At 41.6% G+C, this 14,388-nt stretch overlaps 1 protein-coding gene across 3 annotated transcripts in view; it reads right to left on the bottom strand.

The window, feature by feature from the left end:
• LDLRAD4 (low density lipoprotein receptor class A domain containing 4) overlaps positions 1–14,388 on the bottom strand; it is a 294,707-nt gene that overhangs the window by 187,487 nt on the left and 92,832 nt on the right. For all 3 annotated transcript variants that reach the window (XM_055705562.1, XM_055705560.1, XM_055705561.1), the window contains one exon: positions 2,546–2,996. In XM_055705562.1, coding sequence (XP_055561537.1) covers positions 2,546–2,585 — 40 coding nt within the window. In that variant the 5' untranslated portion in view covers positions 2,586–2,996. The remainder of the gene's footprint in view (positions 1–2,545; positions 2,997–14,388) is intronic.

Genomic DNA, 14,388 nt, shown 5'->3' with positions numbered 1-14,388 from the left:
GAGGTTTATGAAATACTCCAAAGGTGGCTACACAGAGGCATCACCCTCACAAGCTTCTTTTGCCAGCACTCTGTTCAGTTGTAAATTGAAATGATTACTCTGATTGTTGCAATAGCTGCAGTCACTTAGCATGCCTAGATTCAGTGTTGACACTGCACAGGTTTCAGGTATCAAAGCTTTTTCTGTACAAATTAACTCCCTTCTGCATGTGGTCACGCCCCCTCTGCTGCTAGCAGCTACTGTTTTCTCCTACAGCTCAACTGGCATTCCAATAAAACAGAAGGAGCAGTATAGCCAGGATCAGAGGAGCAACCATATGCACGTGCCATTACACTTTAATTGCAACTCTTAAATTAGCATAACAGTCCTACCAATTTTTCTAAGAAATACATACCTACCCACCTTTTACTGCTGAATGCATTATATAAATCTAACAAGGAACAAGATCTCCAAAAAGCAAATGCAGATATCAATTTGATACAAATTAGAAGAAACAGAAGTCCTTGCCTTCTCTTCATATAAAGCAATGAGATTTCAACCTGTTTCCCCTACAAGTCTCCTGCCTGTTCCCTTTACAAATCTCCTGAATATACGGTGCAACCTAACATTTAATAATTCTTTAGTACAGCTACCAAGATTTGAAAATGTTTATTAACATGTTTACCTGAGGGCAACACCAAAAGAATGTAAGAATTCTTTACAAGAGACAAAGCAACCTTCACGCTGTTAAAGTCTCCAAAATAGGTCTGAATCTGCTGGGTTGCCACCACAATCTGACTGTTGTCCTGGGCCTCCAGGGATCCCAGTTTCATCTCCCTGAATTTTATGCAGCACTGTTTGCCAGGTCCCTTCCACCCAGCAGCAGCCACGAGGTTACAGCTTTCTGACACTCTGCTGCCCCAGCACCCTCACCACAGTGCCAACAACACCTACCTTCTGGGACGTAAGTGATAGGCCGACGAGCGTAAAGCTGGAAAGAAAAGAATATTGCAAGGGTGCTAAAAGTAATAAGGTTTTCAGCAAAGGAGAGAGCCAAGAAGGCTGGTAAGGAAGAGAACAGATATCTACACAGTAGGAATTCTCGTGGAGAGCAAAGGAGAGGCAAAAACTTCCTGGGAATGAGCTGAGGGCTGGCAGAGAGCAGGGAGGAGGAAGATGCACAAACAGGACAAGAACGGCAGCAGGGAGCTGTAGGAGCATGCTGCTGGCCAGGCAGAGGAAGGAGGGCCCTGCGGTGGTCCCAGACTTCACATCTCCCATCAGCACTGGAGCAGAGGTGGAGAAAAGCTTCCCATTTCCTCTCCCTTCAAGACCTGTCTCATTGACATGCATGGAAACCGTATTGTAAATCAAAGCAACACGAGGTGAGGCAGAGAGTTCAGAACTCCACTACCGCTCCAAACCAACGCGCTGGTGCAGACAGGCGGACACAGAGCTGCTGCCCCACTGCAGCCAGAAGGGTGGGACCAGGCTCTGAGGGTGGATCTGCTTTGGGAAGGGACAAAGTGGGAGTCTGCCCATAGGGAGACTAACGGTTGTGCTGTTCCTTTCCTGGGAGGAGCTCCTCAAACAGCAAGCAGCCCAGGGTAAAGCAGCCTGAGACACAAAATGATCTTCCCATACATATAACCCACAATCCAGCAAACTTACTCGGAAGGTACACATTTTAAATTGGAAGCATAAACGTCCTGGACATCACTAACTTTCACTCTGGTACTAATCCATTAGCTAGACCTACTAAAGCAAGAGAAACACCCAACTGATTTTCTACTCATTTCGCGCAGGGTCTCAGCTGGCTGCCAGACGTGGAAAGAAAGCAGCAGGATCTTCTGATCCCCATTTCCTTCTCCCACCTCTCAAATCAGAAACCAGAAAGCAATGAATGAACTCCAGTGGACTTTACGCTAGAGGGAGCTTTCCTTAGAGAGACACACCACCTTGGCGTCCTCTTTCTCATTACATTATTTTCAAGGTATGTGCAGGGAAATACACTGCACTCAGGTGAAACAGTTACCCTTTAAACCCTCCAGTTTTACTAGTTAGGCATCGCAGCATGCCAATGGTGCAGGGCAGGAGGGAGAAGGTACCTGGCGAGTTCTGCCCAGAGATGTGCTCTGGCTGGTAACGCTCAACACTGACACGCTTCTGAGAAGCCTCCTGATATGAACTGCGTCCATCCTGCACTCGCACCAAGCTGCCATGCTTAACACAAGAGCAACTTCACAGACTACATTTTATACTGACCCAGGAGGCTACTCATTGTTAAGCTGTTAATCTATTAATGAGTACTTTAAGGAGGAAAGCTGAGATACACCTTTCCTAATGCTTGTGGCCATCCGTTTCTGAGGGCCTGAAATACAAGCAAACTGTGTTACTCACTGTTAATACAAGCGTTGAACTGTTCCTCAAGAGAACTGTTTTAAAATACTATTTAAACTGAAAGCACCATAAGGCACTAACGACAGTGAGGACCTGTTCAATTTATTTTCTGAACTCCAGTAAACTGCCCCAAAATGATGAGCTGCACTAGAACATAATTCCTTACCTGTGAAAGCATTCGTGGCCTGAAAACCAGCTTCCTGCATACTGCTCTCCCAGCGAAGCTTGAGATTCCCGTCTTAACCTGTCCTTACTGGAGACAACTGCTGAGCTTGGAGCTGTCAAGTCACTTCCATCTTAGCTCGTCAGAGTCCATTTCTCTTTCCATTCCCGTATTGGGCACCATCCTGTTCCCACCTGATCCCAGGTCTTTCAATCTGTAGGCAGAGGGGATCTGCACTCAACCTAAGCAGGAAGCGTTGGACAGTCCCATTAACCAGCCAGCCAGAGGATTTGGGCCATGATAAATGAAGCAAATCGCCTGCCAAGACTTTATTTCCCTTTTACAATTAAGTTCTAATCCTCTGTTCATCCAGCACCATTTTTTCAGGTCTTGGCCAATGGTGATGTTCAATTGTCTCTCCTCTCTTGTGTTCCTCTCTCCTCAGGCACGCTCACTGAGAAATTAAAAAAGAAGAGATTATGTATCCTGATGACCTGTAGCAACACTAAAATTAACAGACTCCAGGGAACAAAAACCCAACACACATTATCAGGGATTGATTGTACACATTAAAGGAGATCTTCAGAAGGCAAATACTGCGATTTTGCTGAGATGCAAAGTGTGACCACACAGCTCTTTGAAGTGCAAAGAGGAACAGTGCTGAGGGTGTCATATGCATCTCTGAGAACATGATATGATTTACATTTCAAAAGCCATATTTAGCAGAGATGGGGGCAGCAATACAATAACAAAATTGCAGTTAAAAGGGAAAAGGAAAAATACTCAAGGCTCTCAAGTCTAGTCTATGCAAAACCACAGTGAGATTATCAGCATTTCATATAGCTGCTTCCCTTCTTTTCTGGAGCAGTAAAAGAGTGCGCTTGTCTGCCAACACTATGTATGCCATTCTAACAGTCTTCTGCGGTTAAAAAGCTTTGTATGTCTTGCTGTCGATTATCTCTTTAAAATCTCAATTGTAACACAGATGACGCAATTCGGATGTCTTCAAACATTCCGTAAGGTTAAAAACACCCACAGGCTACACAAGAGAAAGGAGGTAACATTTTTCTTCATACTACTACTTCTGCATAGCATGGGTATCTGCAGCTCAATGAAAACTAGAGCTGTTGCACACCCAGCTTTTAAAAACCAGGATACATTTACTTTTATGGGGTGAAGATGAACAGCAGACAGGCACATGTTTAGGGAGAAGATTATTTTTGAAAACAAGGAAGAAAAGAGGACTTGGAGGAGAACCCACTCACTCCCCAGCCATCCTGTCCCTTCACGTAACAACGCTTGGCTCACTATCTCTATCAGTGACACAGGCAGCTTGAAACTACATCCGTGATTATCTTACGATCTACTAATGGATTTCAGCTGCGTCTAGCCAGGGCCTGCAGTATTGGATGGAACTAAGGTCAACCTTCTACAGCAGTCCACATCAGAGGGTGCCAGTGTCACTGTCAGTCCCAGCACCTGCTGTCTCGTGAACAGTGCAAGTCCAGGCTCAGCAGGCAGGTGTGAATATCCCACCAGCTGTCCCCCAGCCTCACCTCACACTTCATCTTGACCTGCAAGATCGAGAGACTACCTTATACCCTGAAGCGTAAGGCTGAATATCCCTGATGGTCCAAAACTGTAGAGAAGATTCTCATGCTCCTTGGGGAACTTTCTGCTCTGCAGGCAGCGCGAGTGCACAGCCAGCCAGCCCTTCGGGGCTTCATTAGGGCCCTTTCCTGGGCGACAAAATGGGTCTCTGCTCAGGTGTGTCACTGAAACCAAGTGAGCCTGACACCTAATGAATGTTGGTTTTCCTCAGAACACACTGAATGAAAGCTAGCTGCTAACAAAGATAAATTTTCTATCTTAATGATGTTACTGCTTTTTTTGCCAATTTTATGACACTAGTATTACTGAAGAACACACATTTTTGTCTCAAAATACAGCAGAGGACTGACTCATTACTTACTTGTATTCAAATCTAGTAATTTTCACTCAAATCAAATAAGGTTACAGAACAGATTTACAATGTTCCCACCATTTCTTACCCAAACATCTCAACTTAATAGAGGAGAAAGTAAAAATTAAGGAAAAAAACAAAGGCACTAACAAAAAGAACACCCTTACATGTAGCTCCTTCTATGAGAAAAAGCTGCATAAACATTTTTTAGAATAGTGTTTAAAATGGCATTATTCCTGAATGTCAGGTCCCCAAGATGTTTTTTCAGCCCTTCAAAGTGCTCTATACAACTAATATCCATTTCATATGAGGTTATTTTATTCCAAAATAAATATAACTGATCAAGTATAATACACATACACCACAGCATATATTTCTCTTGGCTCTTAAGATTGTGCTATCTATTCTATAATGACTACAGATGGATTTCTGTACTCATTTCCCAAGCTTTTTCTCTAGAGGCCTGAGTTTCTTCTATATTTATAAGACCAGGTCCATATTCGCATTCACATTTTCAGCCTTGTAACTTTTGATTTTGATTTATAAATCTACAATTTTGATCCCTTCTATTTTCAACATTTAAGTTTCTCTCCCCATCCTACAGATGCTCAAGAGATGTTACCTTCGCATCCAGGGAAATTCTCTTACTGTTACATCTTTGTATTAGGTATAATACAATTCTGATTCTTAAAAGAATAAAATACTTTCACTTTCTTGAAAATTAACTTTTCATTAAAAGGACTATTTTCCACATTTCTGCTGAACTAGTTAAGAACCCAACAGTGCTGAAGAAACTCTGACACAGGCACTTTCAGCAACCACTGCTTCTTCAGACAGAAAGATGTAATTTTAACAACATAACAGACATTGAAACACAGAGTTTATTCAAAGCTTAAAATTTAAATGGTAGTGCCCTGCATCAGGTTTAAGTCCTCTCTTAAGGACGCAAAGGAAAGAAGATACTGGTATCTCTCGATTGCCCTAAGTGAGCAGTATCTGTCACTGCAAAAGTACTTTCCTCCCTTGACAGATAACGAACTCAGAGGTGGCTAGCAGGACACACTAAGGAAAAGAAGCAGGCTGCTGGGGCAGGACAGTGCAGTGCTCAGTGCTTGCTGGGTCTCCTCGCAGCTCATAACCAAGTTCAGTACTTATAAAATGCTTCACAAGTACAGCTAAGCAGGCTTTTTAATGGGTATTTTCAACAAGCAGACCTTCCATTAGTCCCATTTGCACAATAGTTCCAGGTCTCTCAGATTTTGAATGCATCCAGGTGAAGATGACAAAGCAGCCCAGACGACACTACAGCACATCAGGAAAATGGCAAATTCAATTTTTAACAGCACACAGAGCTATGACCTTTCTATTGTACTTTAGGTTATTCGGAAATCTTCCATTAAAGCTGAACTGATACTTAAAGAGGAAGTTTGTGTTTGTTTCCTAACAGACTGGCATGTTTTGCACGCACAGAATGGGTCAGGACCTCTACTGACACATTTAGGTGTGCCTCAGCCAACTCCAGTGAAGCTATGCATTTATTCTTTTATACCAGTGTGGTGCAGAAATGTAAAACCAACCTGCTTAAAGGATTGAAAAGTGAAAATACATACCTGAAAATGAGTGTGGAAAGCAAACAACACTGATAAAACTACAATAAAGTGTGATCTTTGATGCAACTATTGAATTTTTCACAACCTGCAGAGACCCTGGTGGGAACGTGTTCCATTATACTGATCAGATGGCAAAGAGAAAATGTAGACTAGAAAGACTAGAGATTCTCTCTTTGCTCCATCTGTTACCTCCTTTCCAATTGCAACAGGAATTCCACTTCTGCTTTCATTCATACACTGCAGTGTTATATGAATCTTAGAAGCAAACTAAAGCAAAACATTGTGTTTTATAAATACGTAGCTGTGCTATAAAGATTTTCAGCTGTCATGCACTTCCATGATTGAATACCTAGAGAAAAATAAAATCAGTTTGTTTTCATCCTCTCCACTTGCCTCAGATTTGGTCCTGGGAAAGACACCACCATCTGAACCTTACACAAACTGGAAACAGAAAATATTTTGACAATTTAACACCTTATTGGAGTTCCATATTCTCATGGTATATTTAGCTAGTCAACCTGCTCTTCCTCTTTTCTAAACATTTGAAGACGCATATTAAAGAACCACTGCAAAAAAGTATCTGAGAGAGAAAAATAGCCATTGAGTGTCATTAAATCCTGCAATAACATTTACACTTTGCCAGATATTGTGCAGCCATCAGTCAGGACCAAGCCTGGTGGAACTTGCACTGAAAGAAGTGAAACACTGCTTTTTCCAAGACTGGTATCTCTGCAATGTCTTGAAAAACTCAAAAGCACTGGCTGACATGTAAAAGCTGCAACCTGGAGTTTTTGTTTGGGTTTTTTATTCCCCATTTCCTTTCACTAGATACAGTCTGCTTCTCTGGCCATGTGCTGTTGCTCCCACAGAGGCATTAAGAACTCACAGGATGTGTTGTCAGAAGAGCTCCAGCCATGGGAAGCATTTCCTGTGATAGCCCTTGGCACAAGACATCCTAAAGGACAGCATTTCACTAAGGTGTTCAACAGATTTCGCAACAGGAGTATCTGCAGAGTAAGCCCACACATCTACATTTTTTAGAAGGTTACTGAACAGTTTTGCAAGCTGTGGTTTAATTTAACTTAATCACGGGAGGACTCACTGCTTGAGTTTCTGGCTTTCAGGTGAGAGAAGTGAAGAGGGGAGAGCGCCTGGGCTAACCCACGCTGCTCTCGCGGTGGTCCCTGCAGAAGGCAGGTGCCAAACGGGGGCAGACCTCCTGTGGGAGCTCCGGCAGCCCCCGGCAACCCTTGGTGGCTAAAAGCAGAAGAAATGCTGGCCAAGCCGGCAGCGTGGTTGCAGCTCAATGGGAGATTTTAAGCGTGTCTCCAAGTTCAAGGAAAAAACTAAGTTGTCCTGACTGAAGCCAGGACAAGTATTGAACTATCCATGTGCTTAAATAATTCACTGAAGTAAGGCCTAGACTTCCTATACATTAAGGCAGCACAGACTTGGGATATATATTTAAGAAGTTTTTGGATGAAAAAGCACTTCCAACATTTTGTTTTTATTCTAAAGTTTGCTAAAGCAATTTAAAATGAAGCATATGTACACACATACAGCTCACCCCTCCATCTCCTTTTGGATTCACCAAGTTTTCCAGGCTTTGGCTTTCCTTCTCATAGACTTCTAAACTAGATATACTAATATCTACTAGTTATACCTACTCTTTTTTAGATGGTAAGGCCTGTGTTTTACTGCGTGATCCTCATTTATGTTATTTTCTTCTCTCTATACAAGATACCATTGCACCAGTGTTAAATGAATCCTGGGTTCCTGGGGAACAGTATGCTCCGTAACTCAAAGACCACTTAAAAAACTCAAGGTGACTTTCACAGCAGACCCTACGCAAATCAAACAGAAACCCAGATGTTTAAAATGTTTATCTATTCACATCTTCCTCACACACACATATACCTTCTTTTTTTTCACTTTCTATCTTCAGTATTTGTATAGGTCAGTTGTGATTTTTTAAACAGCTCCTGTATTTCACTTCCTTGGTGCATTTCAGTGACATATAAAATGAGTTTGTATGTTACATTATACATATTTATATTCCTACAGACACTTTCAGATACTCTTCAGCTTGTTTAGGAATAGTGCCCAAGCTTCTTTTTACTTCTTTTCTGTTACAGCACTCCCTGAATTGGGGCAAATGGAGGACAACCAAAGTGAGGTGTGGTCTTTTCCGCATTAGTTGAAGCAGGAAACAGGGCTCATGAAGAGGGCATATGGCCAAAAGCAAGCATCAATTTTTTCTAGCCTGTTAAGAAAATGTTCTATAAAGCAAAATATATCTCCAATGCCAATGCCAGCACACACTGCAAAAACCACTACAGACAAGGCCCAGTTTAAAAGAAAAATAATTAATGTTTTGGTACAGACATTTCTCCTCCTCCTCCTGTTTATTTCTTTTCGGAGCGAAGCAACAAACTGAAGCAATGATACAAAAGTCGGTCTGTTTAGTAGCTTTATGCCAAGTGAATAGCCTCTGGTAATCAGATAGCAAGGAGTATTTCACTTGAAGAAATCTTACAAATAACTGATAACACAAAGGAGCATGCCACATTTCCTTCCATTTATCTTGTGAAGTGAAATAATTAATTTGGGTCCTCTCTTTTCTGTCTCTATGAACAAACTAAAGAGCCAGACATTTTATCATAGCTGCGCTGACAGAATGCAGTAAAACCCCAGTGGAAAAATTTACTAACATCTCCACGACAAGCTATTGGATTGGGATGAGATAATTACTGGGAGAAATTGTACAAGCTGTGTTATGCAGGGCAAATGAAAAGATTGCATTGTTTATTTCTGGACCTTAATAAAACTATAATTACCAGAAGTTGTCAAGAGAAATCATTAATCATGCTGTTCTATGAACCTGACCACTCAAGAGAAAAACCTGAGCTCTGAATTTTATTTGCCAAAATAACAAAAAGGTAGTAAAAGCAGAATCCAGTCTCAATTAATCTTTTTCCAAAGCAACACTGGGTCAGTATTTGAATTTGCAAAAGGCTGGTAAAAGCAAAAATTGCATTAAGCAGACTGGAAATAAGATCACAAGTTTTTGACTGGTGCTGCCCCAGAATCCCAGGGGATTCTGCGTATCTCAAGACTTTGAGTATCCATCATCCACCTACACTCCAAAGGGCATTTAGCATCCCTGCACACCACTGGAAAAATTGTGGTTGTGAGTCATAGCTGCAGAACCTGACCACCCTGATAAGCAGCAGTAGGATAGTTACTGGTTTAACCAGGCAAGTTACTAGTTTAATTCTGCTGTGCCACGTAGGATGCATAAGCAAGGAGGAAACACCTTAGGAGAGCACAACATGGCCACACTGCCAATCTGCTGCCAAGACCATTATCAATGTGGAGCCTAAGCTTAAGATGAGAGACGCTTTTCTCTCCTCCTCCTCTCCCACAGCAACTCACTGCTGCTTCAACAAAATGTTTCTTCTGGCTTCCTTTCACCTCAATTTGAGAACCCACCACACAGACGCAAACAATGTAAGTTTTTTACAAGATCTCCATTTTCCAAGTGTGCATCACACATTTCGTAGCTTTTCACCAGCCATAACAAGTTCCCAAGTTCTTTATCTAGGTTTTCAAGTGTAACAGGAGCACATGGTCATTTGCCATCTCCACTGACAGATCTCGCACAAAAGAAGCAAATGGGCAGTGCTCTTCTCCCGCAGCAGATGATAGTTATGTCAGCCATTCCCATCATCTAGGAAGTCCAGCGTTACCCTTCCTCTCTCCACTGACAGCACCTTTTGGGTGAGGGCATCGCACCCACCAGGGGAAGGGTGCACAGCTGAAACCAGCCCCTCCCACTGAACTGGTTAGAGAAGCCGAAAATACTAATATACACAATGAAGATACAGACACACCTACCTATTTTGCTCATAAAAAGCAGGCTGTGTGGCTCTAGCCAAGCTGCACTTTATTTGTGAAGGTAGAAACATGTGCACTCTGACTGTTCTGGAAAGAAAATGCAGAAGACAGTTATCTCCCGTGTGAAAATCTCAAGAAGTGTATGGACATGGAACGGTGGAGTCCTCCCACTGAACAGTATTGGGGACTACGGAAGTAAATATGTATGGGAATCTGAAAATTCAGAGATTAATAGGAAGAATTATCCAACATTATTACAACTTCTGTCAAAACACTTAGGATGAATGAAAAAGCAGAATACAATGCTCATCTTGGCGAATGCAAAATGCAGAAGAGAACAGTGAACCTGTGCTAACTGTAATGAAAAATGAAACGGTGCTGAAGAAACACTCAAGGGGCATGGAAGCTATTGGAGAATAAAACTACTGTCTTGGAGAAAAAAACTACTATCTGTACAGCACTTGGGTTTGCTGCATACACCACTGGGAAGCAAGGGTGCTCAGCCACTCTCAAGAAGGATATGGCATCCTATGCACTTGGGCCACGACCAAAGAAAATCCTCTCCTGCTAAAGAATAAAACATGAACTATACAATTGAATTAGCATAAACTGCCACCACACTAATTTAAGAGGCACTGATAAGAATTTCCTAACTTTCTGGAAGACTGTATCAGTCAGTCCTATGAAAGTCCATCTGCTGTGAGCAGCAGCTGTTCAGGAGGGTGGGGAACATAGGAGAATGGCCCACTACTATTTTATACACATTACTGCACAAAGCTAGTTCTCATTTCCTGCAAATCAAGCCATGCCACAAGAATTCATCTGGTTTATTTAGTGTCTCAGGAGCCAACATCATCTGCACGCTGCATGAAGAAATGCAAATAGAACATTATCCAGACAAACAAAACCCAGTTTAAAGAAACCATACACAGCACTGGGCACATCAGCTGCAGGGTGTTCCCAGCATTACTGGGGGCAGCACAGGAGACGCTGGCATTCTGCAATACAGCTGCAGTCACTGCAAGAAGTCAGTCACACGCGTATGCCTCTTCTAACCTAAAGAAGGTGTGCAACTATTTCAGACTGCCTATATAGATCATCTACTGTACAAAGCAATTTTACTTCTAGTACCACAGAAAACTTAAAAAGATATGAGTGTATCCAGAAAGGACCCTTGTTACAACAATACCTAAAACTTCTCCCACAGAATTGCACCAGATTTTAGATGACTGAAAAAGCCTGAGGTTTGCTGATACATATTCTACCAGTTTTGATTTTCACGCTGAACTACAACAATCTACACAAAGCACTAAGTTTTAAACTCTTGTTTGCTGCCATTAAGACCAGGTCTCCGTTTTCTCAGTACCTAAGAAAACCAGCAAGTTTAAATTGTAATTCCATCATTATACTACAACTGAGCTCCGAACTCAATGCAGCAATCCAGACAGCCAAACCATTGCCTTAACATGGTCTCCTGGTGCTACACATTCCAGGGCATCTACTTGAATTTTATCTCCTGCCAGACACTACATAGCAACTAGATTAATATGGAGTCTGTATCCGAAGTCACATCCAAGCAACAGTATCACCTGAGTTCATGGTGATTTTGCCCATGCCAGGCTAAGGAAAATTAACTCTGCTTTATTACTAAACAATCTAGGCAATACCAAAGAAAGCGCTTCTTCAGCATTTAAATGGGTGTACTTCTAAGCCCCACAGTCAATGAGGCATAAATAACTGCGACAGCAATTCTTAGTTACAACTAACAATACAACTTTACTCCAACTTTTAACCTGGAAATGAAAAAAGGAACAAAATAACAGGTTAGAATTTCCCGTATTTTGATTGGACTTTGGAGATTGGACTTGGTACCTTTGGGCACGTTACCTGATCTCTCTAGGCTTCCCATCCTGTCAGTGAAATGGATATAACTTCTACTTGTGGATTAAAGAGCTGTAAAATTCTTAGGGAACAGAGGTGTTGCTGGTAAAATAGGGAGAAAAAGCTAAAGCAGAATTTTGATTGATTAGATTTTGTTCTCAAGTAAGTGTATCATTCTGAAAATCCCGAACAACTCTATTAGCATTGTAAAATCATGCCAAAGAAACCCTTTTAACCAAGTCAGAGGACAGTGATTCAGTACATATCATACAACACCAACAACACATACTCTCCCTTAAGCCTGGCCTCCTTCAAAAAAATCTGTTGGAAAACAATTGACAAAATAACTCTCAAAATTCAAGGGGAGAGCACAGCTGGGAAGCAGTAGCCCGATGTGATCAGCTAAATCTCATTTTCCAGAGAACTACACAGCTCATTCTCTCAAATCCCTCACTACTCAACATACAGAAGCAAAGAGGCTATTTTTTCCTGCCCTTGAAGGACAGCTTTTTACATAAACAAACTGCATAGAGGCACGGGAAGCAGTGCTGTTATCAGTTACATCTGTGAAATTCCCGTAGCTGAGAAGTACTTGTTCAGTACGGTTACAAGGACAGAATTCCAACTCCCTCACTCTGGCTGTAATTCAGGAAGCATTTCTAATCCGGACTGGCAAAACCAAACAACTCACCAAGAGTACCATGATGTGTTTTATTAATCTATTTTCTACCAACATTTTTTAATAACATGAATTTTAATATACCCTTGTTATATTTTAAAACTGTTCTTGCTATGCTCATACACAGTGTCTGGCTGTAACTGGAGGCACGTAACTGCACATAACTGAAGAAGTGTGCTAGCGATGCAACACTGACAGCACCTTCTTTAATCACAGAATCTTAGAATGGTTTGGGTTGGAAGGGACCTTAAATATCATCTAGTTCCAGCCCCCCTGCCATGGGCAAGGACACCTTCCACTAGACCCACTTTGCTCAAAGCCCCATCCAGCCTGGCCTTGAACAAGCCTGTCAAGGTCCCTCTGGACAGCATCCCTTCCCTCCAGCGTGTCAACCCCATGCACAGCTTGGTGTGGCTGGGGACTTGCTGAGGGTGCACTCCATCCTACCGCCCATGTTACTGACAAAGATGTTAAACAGCACCAGTGCCAGCACTGACTCCTGAGGAACACCACTCATGTAACCGGGGGAACAAAAGTACTCTGAGGTTTTCAACCAAGCAACTCAAAAATTGGTATTTTTATCTAGAAATATTGGCCTGTTTTGTTTCTCTCAAGGAAACATCCCATTCAACTGTTCTCTTCTTATACTATCTGTGTATTTAGGGAAATCTGACCTCTCTGGCCTTGTTCTGTGTTTCACAACATCCTTTTAACCACAAAATCATAACGTTGACTTTCAAATACCCGTAAGATTACGTATGGTCTTTCAAGCCTACCTGCCAGTCTTCCCCCCTGCAACCCTCTCCCAATACAGAGACAGATTCCTATAGGAAGACCCTACACAGATATAATGTATAAATAGTTATGAATTTTAATTAAAGCTTCACAACTACAACTGGAAACACTGCATCTCATATTAGAAGAAAATAATGATCTCTGCAGATGAACAATCATTATTTTTCTTGTTCAGCCATGGAGTTGCAGCTTTGTATTTTCCAGCTGTTAACCTTTCATCAGTCTTACCATAAAAACACAGAATACTTATGGAATATTTTTTTCTTTTTAAAAAAGTAGAAAATGTAATGAGAGTCTGACTTTGTGCCTTTGATAATTAAGCTTCTAGTATCACGTAATATTTTCTAGCAGGAGCATCTGCTTTCCGCATTACAGCCCTACAGCTAAGAAAGCATTGGACTTATTATTAATAAAATACAATAAAGAACCAAACATCTGGGTGGGAAAGATGCACAGAAGGGGAGAAACTGTCTTCCTCTCGAAACATTCGACAGACAGCAAAGCTCATCCAAATAAAATGCACTTTTTCTGTTGAGGAAGCAGCTGGAATCAATGATGCTGATGATTTTTACTTGACTATATCCTGCTGCAAGACACAAACCCATTTAGAGGAAAGAGGGGAAAGCAGGAAAAACCCCACCTGTCTTAATCTATACCACATAGTTAAAAGCTCCTGACAGAGCAACCCATTCTCATGCCCAAGGAACAGGCAGATGGGTGTACATAAGTTCTTTCTGCTAACAGCACTGGCAGAAAAGGGCTTCATATCAACACTTCAAATACTGAAAAGAGAAAACAGGACAAAAATAAAACAAGAAACACTAAGATCCCAGAAGAGTTAAATAGCTAGAATTTTGGATCAACAATTTGAGCATCTTATGTAACACAGTTCATCATATGGTACCCAGTCACTCATGCATCAAGAGCAGAAACTGGGTTAACTACAAAATTTCTCAGAAACAAACTGAAACCTTGATTTTAAAACACTTCTAAATGTGCCAAATACTTTGGTACACTGCTC

Source organism: Falco cherrug, chromosome 3 (assembly GCF_023634085.1).
Source record: "Falco cherrug isolate bFalChe1 chromosome 3, bFalChe1.pri, whole genome shotgun sequence".
NCBI classification, from domain to species: Eukaryota; Metazoa; Chordata; class Aves; order Falconiformes; family Falconidae; genus Falco; species Falco cherrug.
The sequence above is the reverse complement of the archived record's forward strand: the minus strand, read 5'-3'. Positions and strand labels throughout refer to the sequence as shown.